Genomic DNA, 17,988 nt, shown 5'->3' with positions numbered 1-17,988 from the left:
TGATCTTTAAACTGAAACCTGCTAGTTCTTTACTTTTAAAACCATTTTGTATGTGAAGCTGATCAGTTAAAGCAAAGTAATCCAGCTGGCATGAGTGCAGGGGGATTGCACCAAGGACAGCTTCAGGGTCTGCACCCTGGACAGCAGCCGAAATTTAGTACTACAGAATTTTGCTGTTTTCTTTGAGTATCACAAACACACCATAGATTATAGAAAAATCTCTGGTTAATGCAATAAGAAGGTATAAAAGATCAAAAAGTTAAACAGGAAGTATCAAAGCTGTTTTAATGTAGTTGTACTTAAGTACACAAATTACTGTATTATGACAGAGCTTGAATTTAGCCTGATGCACTTTGACAGAGCAATGAAACAGCAGTAAATTATTAAGCTAGCACAATGTTGCTTAGCAGCTTAAAAATTCTAAATGAAGCATCATCTTGTTTTCTGTTTAACTGGAGCAATGAGATTTTTAGGTTGGCATATTTATTTGAATCATATTCTGTATACCCTTTTTAGATACAAATGTAATTAACCAGCATCAACACATGGAATATTAAACTCAGGTCATTTAAGAAATGAGAACTAAATAATGAAATAAATTAATTCTCTGCTACTGATAACTTGTATCATTTAGTTAAGCACTTAAGAGGAATTACATTGCCAATTATTGTAAAACTAATCACAGCAAAGCAGCAAAATAACATGACCATAACAATGAACTGCAGAGAGTGAAGCAATTTAAAGTTATCACACTCAGAGAGAAAAAATGGAGACAAACGAAAGCTCAATTAATTGGGAATGATAAGACATAATGTGAGAATGGAGGAGTTCAGAGGGAACTTGTGTCAGACACATGCTCATGGGTGATAAGACAAGGACAACTTTTGAAGGGAAATGATGTGTGAGGTCCTGAAAAGGCAGTTATATCACTCTTTATAAGTACTGATTAAGTAAAGGAGTATAGAATGTAAGTATAGATGCTACCAGATAGAAGAAAAGACACATGGTAGGATGAATGAGAGAGGAGTGAAAGTTGAAACAGCCAAGGACAGGGTAAAATAATGAGGTGAGAGATGAAGCCTCAGTTTTGTGAATAGATTAAACTGGTTGGAAGAGGTAAAGAGAGATTTTACTACGAGACCTGATCTACGTTTCAGTGACATTAATGCTAGAGGTTGTTGAAAGAGAGAGTGAATGTGTTAGCGGCTTGTGTGAGTAAAAACTGGCACAAATTAGAGGTGCATGCCCGTCTCCGTGTTTGTGTGAGCATAAATGAAGTTGTCTGGACTACTTTGGGAAATTAAAAACAGTGTGATGGCAGTGTTTGTGTGTTTGAGTGTAAGGTGTGTGAGAAGGAGAGCAGAGCCCACATGGACAGATAAAGAGAATACATTACCTTCTGGAGAGTGGAAAACACAGTAAGTGGAGCAAATAGCCAGAGCAATGAGACCCTTTAGTTTTTAGGATGAGGTTTGGAACGAGGACAGATAGTGTAGGTGGGTAAAAAATCGAGGAAATGGAGACATCCAAATTTATTATAGACAAGATTTGGAAATGTGCATGTTCCATGAAAAAATTCACTGCAGGGGACACAATTTGCTGAGCTGTGTGGGAGAACTGCATTAAACATTGTGAGAGGAAGGAGAGAGGAGACTAAATTAGTTTTGGAGAGATAAGTTGGAATAACAGACTTGAGGGGAAGTAAGGAAAGCAGAAAATATAAAATACAATGACCTCAGGTGGTAAATATGCACAACATGTTAAAAACTAAAGTTAATGTTGTGCCTGTAATAACAATGTATGAGAAGGTCTTCAGCGATCGAGGTAACTGCAAATATACACCTCCTGTGTCTCCCGGGAGTTTTCTCTTCCTCTAATCAGTGATAATGTTTAATTAGTAGTCATTTCTGGCAACCTTTAATTGTTGTGACTCAGGATAAGAGTCGGGTTTTGACCATTAAAGGCTTTTTTTTTTTTTTTTGCTAACAGACCTTTTGCATCTAACATCGGTGTCTGTCCCACCCAAGCAGCAACCTTTAGTGTTGACAAATAAATCCAGTGCAGATATGCAACAAACTGCAGTTCCTTTCTCAAGTGTCCACTTGAGGCTGGCTGCAGAAGCACTGGGAGTCACATACCATGTTAAAAGCAGATTTAAAAAAACAAAAACAAATTTACTGACTGCTTAAAAAACACAGAATACTTCATGTCTAAGGGAAACACACTGTCTAGGCTATACATATTTTTTATAACACAACCATCTTGGCTTAGATAAGGCCATTGATTTATGGGACACAGCTGATATAACTGCAGGCCAGCACGATGTAGCTTTTTAAGGAGACTTAAGTACCATGTTAGCCAAAAGGCTACTCCAAAAATGTCCACAGTCTGTGGTCCTGCCCCAGCCTGGACAGCAGAGTGACATGTAAGTTGTGTAAGGGTTAATGCCCGACGAGGTGTCCAATTATCAGGGATTAATGGACGACGCGGAGGTTGTCCATTAATCCCTGATAATTGATAATGAACTCAAATAAGCTCAGTTCCACTTACAGGTGGTGAGTCAATAGTCATAATAACAAATGAATTCAATAAATGAATTTGAAATATTACAGTTTGGCTTAGAAATGGTAACTTGATTAGGCTATATTAGTCACTACGAAAACTGAACTCGAATGAATTCAGAACATCCCAACTCCACTTTAAAGTGGTGTAAACAGTTTAACTTGAACGGGGCCATAACATATGAATCATACAGATTCAAAACAACAATCCCCATTCAAATCTAGCAGCTTAATTTGAGAAATGAACCAAAACATCAACATACCCACAAAACTGGCGAGCATGAAATACTGCACACTTTGACAAGGAGGTGGAGGACTCAATCCAGTGTGCAGTGAGGCTCAGCAGTGACATGGGGCAAACATCAGAGCTCCAAATGTCTGTGGTGAAGCTAACGGCAGGGCAGTTGCTTTCTAAATTCTCTAGTATGCTGTCACGTACTTTGTTGTACAGCTCCGGTAAGGAAGTGTCACTAATGTAATGTCGAGATGGCACGGCATAGTGTGGTTCCAAAAGCTCAAGAAGACGACAAACACTCAAATTCTCCACCATAGAGATGGGCTGGTTATCCAAAGCGATGAATTGGACCACTTTTTAAAATCTTTTCTGCCTTATCGCTGTCTTGAGGGTACTTGTCTTTCCTCTTAAAGTCCAGAGTGTGTTGCTTAGGTGTAGCTGCCTTCGCTGTTGCTATAGTGAAGTCTCTGTATTCCGCTACATGTTTAGTTCAGCGATGACAGATCAAATTTGTAGTTAGAAACAGCTCTGCTGTTACCACCTCATGAAACGGTCATGTTGCTGCAAGTGGCCACTGGACTGTTTTCATTGTCATGTTTGAAGTTTTTCCACACCAGCTATATCGACTCTGATCCAATACATACGATCAGGATCGGTGCACCCCTGTTAGAAAGCTTGGAATGTCAGTACTAAGATCATACTAATGAATTATAAAGCAGAATATTCCATATGTTTCTCATTTGTAACAGAAGCATTGAACTGATTAATGTTAGCCAATGTCATTTTTAAATGAAGAGGTATTTGCGTGAACAGCAGCGAAGGCATCAATGCCTTTCTATGAGTTAGGGTCACTGCTTGTGAATGAAAAACGCCTTTTTCAGCTGGCCTATGGAAGTTTTTCCTCTTTTGAGTACCCTCGAGGTGACTCATTTCATTTGACAGTCACAGGCATTAGTTTCTTTTAGGGCTCTGAAATTCACCTCAAATGTAATTATCAATACAAATGCATTGTAGCTTGTTTTAATGGCTGTACTTCTGCCATCCATTTTGGTGATATGCATCATAGTAATCATGGGTCTGCAAGGGATCAATAGCCAGAACTGAGATTCAACAGACAGAGGAGGCTAATAGACAGTTACACTGTCTTTGATCAGAGAAACTGACTTGGTTCACTGGAATTGCATAATCATTGTGTGACTATCTTTTGTCTTTTTGATGCATTATAGTTAAATGTAATAATGTAAATTAAAATGAAAATGAATGGCTTACACCGGGAAAAGGGATTGCTTTTGTGTCATCAAAAGTCAATATATGTAGTATATTAATAGTTCTAACTTAATGATAGTTAATTTATAGGATTTAAAACTTTTTTAAGATTTAAATTTAAGTGATTTTCTGTTAAAGTTCGACTTCTACATTTAAAAGAGTTTGAAAATCTAATGTTGCTACATTTTAAAAGAGGTATACAGAATGATAGAGGAGAAATGATGAGGGAAATAAAAAAAATATATGGGCAAAAGTGGAAGCATAAGAGACTGTCTAAAATATTCATGGATTAAACTTTTAGTTGATGGATAGTGACATCAAGAATATAGACTAGAAAAACAAACAAATCAAATGTAAAGGTACTTCCAGAAAAGAAATAATAGAAATGAAGAAGTACAGAAAGTTGCATGTAAGTGGGGAAACTGGAGTAAAAGTGGAGTATAATACCCAGTGGCATCATCAAGCACAGAGAGCAGAGAAAAAACAATGATGCCTGGAGGAAAAAGGTAGAAGATGTTAAGTCAGTGAAGGAAGGAGAGAGAGACTATGTGCCAGGGATATGAGGTATGTGAGAAGTTCAACAAAAAGTTAACAAGTGAAGAGCTAAATAAATCTACTGCAGCATAGTGAGATTGTCCCATATTTGAGTGTCTTCAGCTCAGAATCTCTTAATCTAGTTTGGATGTAAAGTTTTAGTTTAGGACATTGTTTGGTCTGGTCATGATATTATTTGTATCGTAACTAATATTGGAGCTTAAGATGTGTAGCAGAGACATAAACTGTCAAAAATCTAACTTGTTGTATGGCTCAGACTTTCAAAAATAGTACAGCTGAAGCACTGATGGCCAGCTCTCAGGTCTTGCTACACGTCCTCCTAGTGGGCACCCCAGGTTCTAGTCAACCCATGGCTCTTTCATGGCTCATTTCCTGCATATAATTCCCCACTCTCTCCCTGATGTCCTACTATGTCTACTGTCCTGTCCAGCACAGGCATAAGAGAATCTTAAAAATAAAGATACAATGCTATCACTCATTGTAGAAATCATTCCTTAGAAAATCAATTTAAAATGAAACTAACTGACAAATTTAAAAAGATGACCAAGTTTTATCAGTAGTGTAATGCATTTGGTGATGTAGACACCATGTGTGTATTAGTATAGTCAATAATAATAATAATAATAATAATAATAATAATAATAACTTAATTTGTATAGCACTTTTAAAAACATGGGTTTACAAAGTGCTTTGACATGTGCAGAAGCAAGCAGAAAAACGAAGTAACAACCCAAAGAAAAGATAAGAAGACAGAACGTGACATGCAGACAGCATCAGCAGAATCCAAACACTTAAAGAAACTAACCAAAAATATGGATGAGATAATAATTCATCAAGATCAATATACATCAAAACCTAGGCGTCATGCGTTGCCATGCAAACTAAGACATCACAGATATCAATCAGAGTGCAGAAATGAAATCATTCTACACAACTAAGACATCATGAACATCATCAGGATGCAGGCAAGAGACAGACATCGAGTGCCATAAAACCACAGGAATAGTTTACAGCAACAGTTAAAACAAAATAGGAATGAAAAGGAATGGATGTAATCATTTCAATTTTAATGCATTCTGAAGTCTAGCATTTGAATTATTAACATATTTTGATGAGAGGTTGGATTTTGAGAGGAATTACAGGTTAGCAAACATTAAGTTATCAAAGCCTAAGCCCTAGGCTACCTTAAAACAGTGGTTTATGACAGTTTTTCCCAAAGGATGAGATTCTTTTTTTGGTGACAGCAGATGGCAGTTAATGATTTTTTAGCCTGAAAAGCTGAAAGGGCTTGGGGAATGCAGCAAACTTCTATTTAATTTGAGTTCAATTGATTGTCATTGAGTTGGGCAATAAAATTATCCTTAAAGTGAAGAAGCCTGCAGAGATGGGTTGATTTGGCAGATAGACCAGAATTTTTTAAGACTAATCACCTCCTAACATCAGATTTTTTATTTTTTTATTTTTTGAAAACTTAGAGAAAAGTATCATCAGTTATTTGGAATAACACATGGTACAGTTCTCACTTTAATCGTGTAACATTAGGTAATAGAAATGAAATACTGGAATTTGTAACAACTATGAATATAACGACTTCTTACAACAATTCTGGCTAATTACACTCAGCTAAGGATTTGTTCTGGTGCTCGAGGGGTTATATGAGGAAAGAAAGAGCACAAAAAGGAGTGAGGGTGAGACCTACACAGGGAAAGACAAGAGGAAGGAGAATCGGGAAGCAACTGGGAGTGTATTGGCCTCGAGGGATGTACCATGTGTTCAGTTGAAGGAGGGGGGCGATGGGGTGGGAGGTAGGGCGGAGCAAACTAAGATGCCGAGGGGCGGCTGAATAATACTGGCTTTGATGAATAAAACATCTGCGTGAATGAAGGGGTGGTGTGCATGCATTAAGCCAAGCGTAGAAGAATAAGAGAGGAAGCATAAAAAACAGTAATGACAAGGTATAGAGAGACATGGAGGAAGGAAGGAGAGAGGAACTGTAAAGCAATAAGCTTATATTTAGATATGTAGCATGGACGTAAGATAGACAAGGAGGAAAGAAAAAGGGGGCCACAAAAATGAAGACCCAAGGAAGAGAGGAGACTACAATGAAAGAGCTAAATGAAAATAGTTTACAGCAACAGTTAAAACAAAATTTGAACAAAGACAAGACACTAGTTTTTTTAAGTGAGGATATTACATGTATGTTATAAAACATGTTTTTCTGTGATTTTCTTGATGCTGACATTTTATGCCCAAAAACAAATCAAACATTGTAAGGTAAAAAAATAAAAATATAACCTGCAAAGATATTCTGTCATCAGCATTTTGATGACCCTGTTTGTTCCAGTGGAGGTAATTTGATCAAAGATTGTTAAGTATAAAGTTGTATGACTTTGATTCTTTGTTAAATTACCTGAAAGAAAATACTGACTTTCTTAACCAATTCTGATGTTGATATATTTAACCAAAAAAATCTAATTGTTTGTTGTTTCAAAGTTTTGAATTTTTTTTTGTTTAATAGCACTTAACCCTACATTGGTAAATGTATCTCTGATGTGAAGAAATACAATCCTGCAAAAAAAATGTGAGTCCTAAAAGAGAATGAAGAATTACATTTTTTCCCTTTTAAAAAAAGAAATGTAAAAAGTTGTTAGAAAATTAAATTTAACCTTTAAGTTAGTAAAAATGGGACATCCTTGATTTGAGGATGAGCTCAAGTACACTTCAGTGTTAATTTCGTCGAATACAACTATGACTAAATCTTTTCGTGGACAGCCTTTTTTCCATGACAAAAACTAGACTAAAACTAACAAAAAATAGATCTGTGATGACCAAAACAGACAAAAACTAAGTTTAGTTTTTGTCAAGATGACTAAAACTAGACTAAATGTAATTTAGTTTTTGTCAGACATTCAAAATCCATGATGTTTCTCCACTGTGGGTAATCTGTCTAAAAATAATGCAGCTGTATCTGTTCTGCCTCTCAGCTGTGGGAAGCAGGGACCCCAGGTTTAGCAGGGTTCAGAGAACACGCTACCATCATTTGGTACCAGATTTGGGCAAGAAAATACATGCTTGGACTGGAGTTTTCGTCAAGTAAAACTAGACTAAAACTAAAAAGGATAGAAATGACTAAAATGTGACTAAAACTAAAATGCATTTCATTTAAAGACTAAAACTAAGATTAAAATTAAAAATAGCTGCCAAAATGAACACTGGTACACTTCTTTGTTTGTACCAGTTCATTAAGCAGCATCTCCTGTGACTGTATGTGCTGTTGCTTCTTGTATGTTCATGAAAACCCCTTGGTTCCATTTTTAGAATGCATGCTCGTATTGAGTGTTTAGTGTTATAATGAGGAATGATGCACTTTTATATCTCTATACTGATTGACTTTCTATCCTTTTTTATGTGTGTTTGTGTGTGCATGTGTGTTTGCCTATCACTGATGATCAGTGTAAGTGCCTCAGTGAAGTGGGCGCCTCCACACCGTCTGGACAGAGCTGAAAAAAAGACTATCGTTGAGTCAGACTGACATCACGTCTGGTCTGCTTTACTTTAGCTAGTGTGTGTGTCTGTGTCAGCTTTGTGTGAGTGTTTTTCCTAGTCTGCAGTTGTTACTTTAGACTGAATGCAGAGGTGTATTTTTTGTTTTTCTGCCTTTGTTCCATCGCCAATTTATCTCTACCAGTCTATCAACCTATGAGCAAATGGGCGTGCATAATGACCCAGCATGTGTACTGATAGGCCTTGTTGTGTAGTTGTGTGCATGTTTATGTCTCCACACACGCATAATTCATGAGTATTAATGTCTATTTATTTATTTTAATATTAATGAGTGGGTCTGTATGGTTGAATGGGCACTACAGACAAAGGCAGTGAAATTGTGATGTTAGAGAGCTGATGTGTGGGTGAAGGAGCCTTCGTGTGTCTGCATGTTTCCACATTTAATTGGTTCCCTGTTGTGTGCACTTACTTAGAAGTATATGTTTAATGTGAGAGGGGGGAGAGGATGAGAGAAAGCTAAACAGGGACAGACAGATGTGATAATCTGAATGTCCTTAGGCTATTGTTATCTGAGCTGGGTGTGTGACCGGGTGTCTGGCTGTGTCTCCTCAGGGTGATTTGCTGGTGTGGGAGACTGTGTTTGTCAGCCAGTAAGTGGCTGTTTTTAGCTGCCTGTGGCATGAGGAGAGAGGTGGTGCTGGGAAATTGAGTGAGGAAAATAAATATGGACAAATGAATAAACAGTGATAAAGTGAGTGAGTGATGGATGGAGGAATTAGATTTGATGGAAAGTAGACAGCAAAGGAGTAGATTGCTGTGTAGTTAAAGGGAGGGTGCTGGATAGAAGGAGATGTTGGTATATAAAATAAATCACTTAGGTGTCAGTTGAAGGAAAGCAGGTTTGTGAAGGTAAAACAATGTCAGGGTTGGTAAAAAAAAAAAAAAGATTGATCAAGTGCAAATAATGAAAGCACCAAGCAATCAGCAAGTAAAGATTTCAGAGTGTGCAGGGACACGCTTTAGAGTGTAGTAAGATCAGAATCATGAATGCAATAAAAGCTTCATTTTGTTCAGTGGGAGTTCAAATCACTTGCACAGATGATGGGAAAATAAAGTAGAAATAGTAAAGGAGAATCGCTTAAGCAGTTTGTACCTGCAGTTCCCGTGTTATACTAGTAAACCACCTCTTAAATCCTACCATGGACTGATCAGTTTGTGTTGTATGTGTCACAGATTGTCGAGACCAAGGCATCGAAAATGATGTGTGTGTTTTTATATTGCTTTTTACGTTTTGTGTATGTGTAAGTACCATGACCACACATATGAAATGCAAATAAAATTTTGTATTACCCTAAGGTCTGTCTTTAGGTCTTTGCATATTGATTTAGGAATAGGTAGTAATTCAGTAATGCCATATCCCAAGTAGTGAACACAAACATGTTTTTTCAGCTGTACACTGAAGTATCTGACTGAACTATGATAAAACACATCAATGCTTGTGTTTTTTATGAAATTTGCACCAAACTCATAAAAATCTGTATTTTACAACTTTTGATTAGTGCAAAAAGACATCTGCTTTGAAAAATATTTTCTGAAAAGGTGTGGCTTATATGATGTAGAATCCTACGTCAAACTCTATATAAAAGGTTAAATGTTACCGCCTCTAACTGACTTTACCATTCAGAGACCACTTCCATCCTCTCCTGCCTGCACCTGCACTGCTTCTGCTCCGAGGGCTCTGGCTTTAGTAATGCCGGTGCCAAAGCAAACAGCCCAAACAGGTAGTGCTCAGGACCACCACGGTCAACCACTAAACCATAGCCTGCTTCAGGGGACTCTGGAGGGGAAAAATCCTCCACCCCAAAAGATCACTCTGAGGCAGCAGTGCTGTGTCACTTTCTAACAAGGGAACATCATTGTCACTCCTGCTTCAACTGGAAAACCCCGTCCTCTAAAAAGAAAAAAGAAAAAGTCCTTTCTCCCTCGCTCTCTCAGTACCAAACTGCTCACTTTCTGTGCATTTTCTGAAATCCTGAGGTGGGCGGAGTTAGCTTTGAGCTGGGGGTTCACTTACACTTAAATTGTGCAGCATTACTCATTACCCAGCTCTGCCAGTCATACAGGATGTTTGGGTTATTTACACAAGCTTGTACTTCACAGCAAAAGCACTACAGAGTCTGTTGGATAAATTAAGTGCATCTTTCAGTTCATTGTTTTTGTTTCATGTGGTTGTGTGTACATATTTGGCCATAATCAATTATGCTCCGAGGTTAAAATCTACAGAATTTGCATAACAGGGTGCAAAAACTAATTAAAATCAATTTTCTCTTTAAATAACTTCAGATTAAAATTTTGCAGTCAGTTTGCAAACATAAGTGACAGATCACTGGGTTGTATTTCATTTTAAGCATGCTGCAATTTTGGATTTTAAAAAAATGACTTCGTGTGCAGAGGTCAGGCCTTGTGTGTGACTTTTTATTGGCTGCATTTGTCTTGTGTTGTCAGATCATATTTATGTCAAACTGATCACGATGGTTTAGTTTTACTTTGAGCAGCAATACGTCATCGTTGTGGGTGTTTGTGTAGCTGTAAAAGGACTCTGCCAGTGGGTACTTTAGTATCTAAAAGCAGCTTAAAACAGTGCGCCAACAGAAACAGCTATTTGATAAAAACCTGACAGCCTGGAGGGCAGGGGCAATGATCCTTTTGTCTGTGAGTGTGTTTATATGTGTGTGCATGGGATTGTGTGTGCATTTTTGTGTTTTAATGAAAGATAGAGAAAGAAGAGGAGTATGATAGACATACTGCTGAGGAAGAAAGAAATGTGTATTTTATTCATAATTAATTTTTATGCATTTTGGTGGTTTATTTGCTATCCTGCCAGCATGGTGTATGCGTGTGTGTGTCTGTGAGTGTGTATTAGTGAATTTGCGTGTGTCTTTGCGTGTGTTTGGAGCCGTTAGCGGGTTTTAAAGCGGGTCCTTAAGGAGCGATCTGTCTTTAGGCTAGTTTCAACCCTGTCTGCTCTGTGGATATGAAGGGCATTGGCTGTTTTTGTCTGCAACTGCTAAATGTCAGACAATGTGTGTGTCCAAATATGCTCAAGGAGGTGAAAACCAAAAAAGAAGTGTGTCTCCTACATACCTCTTTATGTGTGTGATACGGTGAATGAGCATCTATGTATGTGTGTGTGTGTGTGTTGCGTATGTGTTGCGTGGGTGTTTCTGCCTCCAGAGGAACTCACAGACCAGCACTTGTTTTACTGGCAGCCAATCTTGTGTTTATTCTCGTCTGCGGATCTGTTTGTGATGGTTTTTGTTTCCACACACTTCTGAAGCAACAGATTCCCAGTCTGCAGCAGTCCCCCTCCTCGCTTTTTTTCCTGCAGACATGCACTTTCAAATTTTGGAACACTCAGATTTTGTATAACTGTCCACTCTGTTTTTCATATGGAGTGTGAGACCAATATTAAGTATAAGGACGGTAAAGGTTAGCCTGCTGTAACAGTTGCTTTTACTCCTGCTCCTCAGGAATCAGCACCCCACTGCTTGCACCATCTAATCAAGTACTAATTTACATCTAAAGTGGTGAATGCAGTTCACCGCCTGATAGGAGAGAGTCAACAGCTTTCTGTTAAGTGGTTGACTTGGAGAAAAAACTACAGCTTTATAGACTGGGGCAATTTCAAGACCCTCAGGTTAAATCAGCCTTATACCACATCCACAGAAGGATCTCAGGTGAAATAAAATAACCTTTTTGAGTAAAATGAAGGTCCTCAATCTGCCTTGGCTGTGATTTGCTGATTGCATATCTGAATCCACAACATGGATTTCAACCAACTGTTATGCTGCTTGTAGAGCTTGAAAAAAATCAGACATGCTTTATTAAAGGTGGATTTTTCAAAAGTTATTAAAGTAAATGCCATCGACAAATAAGTCATTTTACTAAACAATGACTCACAGTATTTAAACAGACTTGAAAGTTGCTTGTTTGGTGAATTTGTGACTTTAAATTGCCCATTGATGTGATTGTATTGCATGCCTTGTTATCTCCATATGTAAACTCTGTGATTGACTGCCAAAAAGGTTAGGGTGTACCAAGTGATGCATGATAAGTATTTTTCTGAACTGATACTGATAACCGATAATTTTCTACTCCTGATGACTGATAACAGATAAGAACCGATAATTTTTTTTCAATTGTTGATTTAACAAAAGAAGTTTATTTGATGTGGCTAAACTTCTGTTCCTAATGTTGAATGAGACTGAATTAAACCACATCAAACAGAGCAGGAAAGTAGCGGTGGATCAGGAGACCGTCAGATTTTGTTATTATAACTTTGCGCCTTTTGGCTATAGCAAACTTTCTGCAGTTTCTAAAGCCTGCTGAATCAGCACTCTACCTGGTATTAGCCTTTGGCTTGGTCCTAATGCCCGTGGCTGAGGCTAGCGGCTACTGCCACCTCATTTTAATGTCGTTAGGATGGTGACATTTAAGTGGCTTATGAGATCTGTTGAGGACTTCTTTCCACTCTTCAGGATGTTTGCAGGACAAATTCTACGTGCACACTGCTGTGTTATCCTCCCTGTAAATACTGGATAACTCCACCATGTTGTTAGCCTCTTAACACTGAGGCTGCTTCCTCTTCTTCTCTGGTGCTTAACAGCAGGCCTCGTACTGCGGCGCCACCTACTGATTCGGGATGTTTAGTCTAGTGAGAAAGAAAACAAATGCCTTATCGATGGATTTTATCGGTTAATATTTTATTATCAGGATAATAAGTAAGAGTTAATGCCTGCAGCGTCGGACGGTTCACACCTCCGCAAGGTCCATTAATCCCTGATAATCGGACTCCTCAGAGGGCATTAACCCGCTTATACCATGGTCACTTGCCAACAGAAATAATTAATACAACTACTAATTTATAATTTTATATGTTTTGTGATCAAAGTTTTACCAAAACAAGCAGAGCTTTTTGCTTCAGTATTAAGAAAACATTTTTGGTCCATATTTGTGGCTCCTTAATGAATATTCATGATCCAATACTTCTTATGCATCATTTAACTTAAAGCTTGTCATGCATACAACCTAATGAGTAAAATATTAAGATCAAAACAACATTTTGTCTTAAGTTTAATTTAGATTCAGCTTGTAAACCGCTGGGTTTTACTCGAATCTAAAGGGAAGTTGTGTGTGTTTAAATATGCACAGCATGTGTTTGTTCTGATGGACTTAGATAGGTCAGGGCTTATAAAAATTAATAGCCTGAAGTCTCTGTGGGACAAGCACCAAAATGATAAACTCCCTTTAATTATTAAAATAAGGCTGCACAGTGCATGCATGTATGAACAACAGGGTTGGACATGAACTTTTTTGCCTTCCTACCACATCAGGAGTAACATTAGGACTGTATCAGACCAATATTAAGTGTAAAGTTCACCTCTGCTGTCTGAAAGGCCTTCCCACATACAAATGAGTCTGACATCTGAAAGATTTAACAAATATATAACCAAATTGTTATTTAAGAAACAGTTTATTGTAACATATAACATATTTACAATAGGTATGATTATGTATCTTGGTAAATGTGCTTTTTAATGAAATCTGTTTGTCCTCCACTGACTTTATCTACTAACTTTCTCTCTCTTCACTATTTCTGTCCACACACATGCATGTCTCAGTTTTCTGTTGAATCTATGCCTGTGTGATCTTTTGTCAGTACTCCTATAAATATCGCCAATAGCATCAGGCGCTATGAGAAACATGCATGTGAGGAATAAAAAGACAAAAAGGATTTTTCACCAGTTTATTAATCCCAGATGAATAAATTGAAAAATGATAAAATGATTGACAGGTGACCCGCAGATTGGCCGCTCAGTCATGTATAGGAGCCAAGCTGATCCCCACACACCTGTGAGGAACCATGTGTATTTCTGTTTGCTGTGGTGAGAAGATCAAGAGAAAATGGTGTGGACATGAGCCCAACAGTCACTAATTTTAACCACGTTTCCCACCTGTTTGTCAGTTTGCAGCGTGATATACAGTGGATTGCAGTGTCAGTCTTGTCGCAAGAATTCAATAAAGTAAGGACAATTGCTGCAATCTCGCTCCGGATTCAGCGGTTGTTTCACTATCTTGGACGTAAAACATTCAGGACATCGGTTCATACACAAATATAGAGGATAAACTAGTTGCATTAAAGAGCTCTCTCATAATACTGAGTAATAGCATCCTAGCACACATGTGACTGCCGCTCTGACACGGGGAGGAAGAGGCCCTGCTCTCTGCTCAGTGAGCTTTCTCAGCTCTGGTTATAAAGTCAGATGGAATGAGCAGAAAACCGGGACTCAGAAATAACATGCATTCGCGTAAACTAGGTAGGGCTATTTAGTTTGTTTAATAAAGGGACTAGGTAGAGTCCTGCTCTGTAGGCTTCTGTTGTGATTGGGCGCTATGTACAAAATACTATTAAATAAAATTGACTCGACCTTCAAGGGGGCGGGGGAAGCCGTTGGGGGGGCAGGGCATCCCCCTAATACAATGGAAGGGGAAACACTGCTGCATCTTTTTGCTTATGGGTATTTTATGTGATTTGTAGGAAACTATGTCGTTTTAATCCATACTTGTGATTTCTTTTAAACACAAAAACTGTTTATATGGTGAAAACTCAAAAAGTTGTTCCGTTTCAGTGAATTTTCGAATTTGTTGTATTTCCATGTAACTGCAATAATGAATTTTTCCTTTTCATTTTAAACCCTCAGGTGACAGATGTGAGTTTGATCGGCGGCAGGGCAGGTGTGTGCCAGGGGTGTGTCGCAATGGAGGGACATGTCGGGAGCTTTCTGGTGGGGGTTTCCGCTGTGAGTGTCCTGCAGGAGGCTATGAGCGTCCATACTGCACAGTCACTGCTCGATCTTTCCCACCCAAGTCCTTCGTCATGTTCAGGGGCCTCAGACAGAGATTTCATCTCTCCATCTCTCTAACGTAAGTGCAGTTTAGCTTTAATATTATATCCTTTGGGTTGTTCTTTCTAAAGCTACTCTTTATATCTGTATTTCACAGTTTTTAGTTGCCTTTTTGGTCTTTGTTTCTTTGGTCCAGACTTCTTTCTTTCAGCCTTCCTTCTATGGTTATATAGTTAAGCCAGTACAGACATCCATAAGCACTCATCTCTGATTCTTAGGTCTCTTCTGCCTGTGGAGTCTCTCCTGTCTTTGCTTTAATCTATTTATTTCATCTCTGCCTCTGAAGGATCGATCCCATTATTCATGGTTTCCCTCTCTTCTTACTCCACATCTCTCACCAGCCAGGAGAGTGGTTTCTCCTCTTTCATCCACCAATTTACTGGTTTCAGTTACAGCTCATTTCCCTCTCTATTTCCAGTCTTCCTTCTTATCTTACATCTTATCAACCTATATTCTCCTGTCTCAGTAATGCCTGTTTCAGCAAATACTCTAAAGACACATACTAAGGGGTCAGAACTGTAATTTCATCAAAATCATCATTACCTTTCATTAGGTTCTTTGTCTTTCTCAAACACCATTGTTTCTGTGCTTGTTGCTCCTCTGCCTATTGACATGCTGAGTGGTCATCCAGGCGAAATCTTAAGTGGTCTTCTAGATTGGTCAGGCAGGGTTATAGGATGGTTGCTATGGGTGTTGTCATTTAATCATAGTTGCTAAGGTGACACTAACCTATGGTTGTTGCTAGGCTGATGCTGAGGTTATTATTTTTTCCTAATGAGCGTCTATGATATTTTGAAACAATGGTGTAGGCCTGTAGTCGAACAAAGAAAAACATGCTCAACAGAAATTACACCTAGGCACCAACCAATCGATTGGTAGTTCAGGTATACAAAAATTAAAAATCACCTAGTTGGGGACTAGTTTAATCCATGACCGGTTCCTTACTGCACCTGTTAAGTAGTCTAAATGATCCTAAAATGAACATAAAAAGCCTTTTGAAGCATTAATACATTTTTTAGGCTCATCACGTTGTACTAAAAAAAAAAAAAAAAAAAGAAGAAGAAAAATGGTTGGGAGTCACTGGTCTAATGTCTTGAAATACTCATAGGGGGAAAAGTTACTCTGTTTTGAATCCTTAACCTTTTCGGATTGTATACTTTGGTTAAAACCAACAAACAAAAAAGCATAAAAAAAGGTTTTATATGTGTTCCTCTGCTCCTCTTGTCATTCGTCATGTTTGAGAGCAGCAACCGGGATGCATGATGGTAAATATTGCTGGGCTAGTGACCAACGGTTGTTCACTACTTTTCACAATGCATTGTGGGATAAAATGAGTGCATTACATAGTGAATAACAATGCTCATTCAGACACCACTACAACATGGTGTATGAATGTAGTGCACTATATAGTAAATTTGGAGGGATTCCGGACACAACCTTTGTCTTTTTTTAACACCATGATCATTGGCTGTCTCTGTGCGTTAAAGATGTTTCAGGGCTCTTACTTGGGGGGTCACATCAGCAGCTGATGAATGAGATGTGCTGACTTCTTTTGTCAGCTATTCAAATAAAGAGAGAACTGTGATAAAGTTTTCAAACTGAATGCTGTGCAGTTAAAGTTGTTGGGAGATTGTAGTCTGCAGCATAAGTGGGGAGTGTTTGTTTTTGTTACAAGAGACTTTGCATCATGTTAAACGTACTTTTCCACTGGGTGGACAGGTACTGCTGCAGTCTTTTGGCTTCATTCCCGACTGCACCTGCACAACCTGCAGGCACGAGTAGGCAAGGTGAGAATGTAAAAAGTGTGTTATTTTTTGGCCATTTGCAACCACATTCAAGAAGGCTACAAATTCAGCTGAGCTGGACAGCCAGCTGTAGGGTATGCATAACAAAAACTTGTCAGACATCTGCCTGTCATTGATTTTGTCATATTTTAGTATTTCTCTCACAACAGCATGCACTTCAGAATTGTCTGTTTTCCACATTTGAAATACATTGGCAGTTGTCATGGGTGCATGTAACTTTTTTTTTGCCAATGGGCTGAAGACCAGTAACAGGACGACCATCGGCTGATGCTGATGCTCCACTGATTCATTGGTGCGTCACTACTTTAAAAGTGCATCTGATAGGTCAACCAAATCATTATTTTGTGTTAGTGCATAAAGCAAGAAGTTCTCTTTCTTCTTTCTTTCCCACTGAGAAGTTTGATGAACCTTGAAGTTTTAGGTATTAGTTGAGCAGCTGTGTTCTGAGAAACATAATCCTACTTTTCCTACAGTTTACTGGCACAATTCCATGGTGATATGAAACACTGCCTTCATAATGTCTTTACCAGGAAGGAATCAATTTCATTACACTGCATAACAGACACATGGGAAAATGATAATGCTAATGTAACTGTATTTTTAGCAGGCACTGTTGAGCTGCTTTAGTTTTGTGTATCTTGCAGTGCAGCACATCTCAGAACTCAGCTGTTTACTTCTGTCTGAGCTGCCGGAATAATTTATTCAGCAACTCCTTCAACTTGACACTGACTAAGACAAACTTTACAGCAAGACTTGAATGGCCTTTACAGTAATGAGAGGAAATCACTGTTATGTGTGACAGCCTAACATGTTGACGTTTTACCTGTGGATGAAACAACTCTTAAGTCACAGTTACAGCAATGGTAGTTCTGTTCAAACCAAAATAAATTAAATGATCCTTGTTTGGGCAAATTCATTCCTAATCATAAATTGCCAGCCACAGAAAAAAATACATTTACAAACTTTAGAGAGCACACTGTGTGCTGCTCAACATGCTCCAGACTCTTCACTCAGTTGCCATTTGTACATCTTAGTGTCACCTTCAGAACTCAGGACTAATTGTTATTTACATCGCTATCTCTAAGAAACCACAGTTA

The 17,988-nt window shown here is 38.3% G+C and overlaps 1 protein-coding gene across 1 annotated transcript in view; it reads left to right on the top strand.

Moving 5' to 3' along the window:
- celsr3 (cadherin, EGF LAG seven-pass G-type receptor 3) overlaps window positions 1-17,988 on the top strand; it is a 163,862-nt gene that overhangs the window by 58,732 nt on the left and 87,142 nt on the right. Inside the window, exon 4 of the mRNA XM_041798985.1 lies at window positions 14,883-15,105. Coding sequence (XP_041654919.1) covers window positions 14,883-15,105 — 223 coding nt within the window. The remainder of the gene's footprint in view (window positions 1-14,882; window positions 15,106-17,988) is intronic.

This window comes from Cheilinus undulatus, linkage group 11, assembly GCF_018320785.1.
Source record: "Cheilinus undulatus linkage group 11, ASM1832078v1, whole genome shotgun sequence".
Classification (NCBI taxonomy): domain Eukaryota; kingdom Metazoa; phylum Chordata; class Actinopteri; order Labriformes; family Labridae; genus Cheilinus; species Cheilinus undulatus.
Note: the sequence above shows the minus strand (reverse complement) of the source record. Positions and strands in the feature narration are given on the sequence as shown.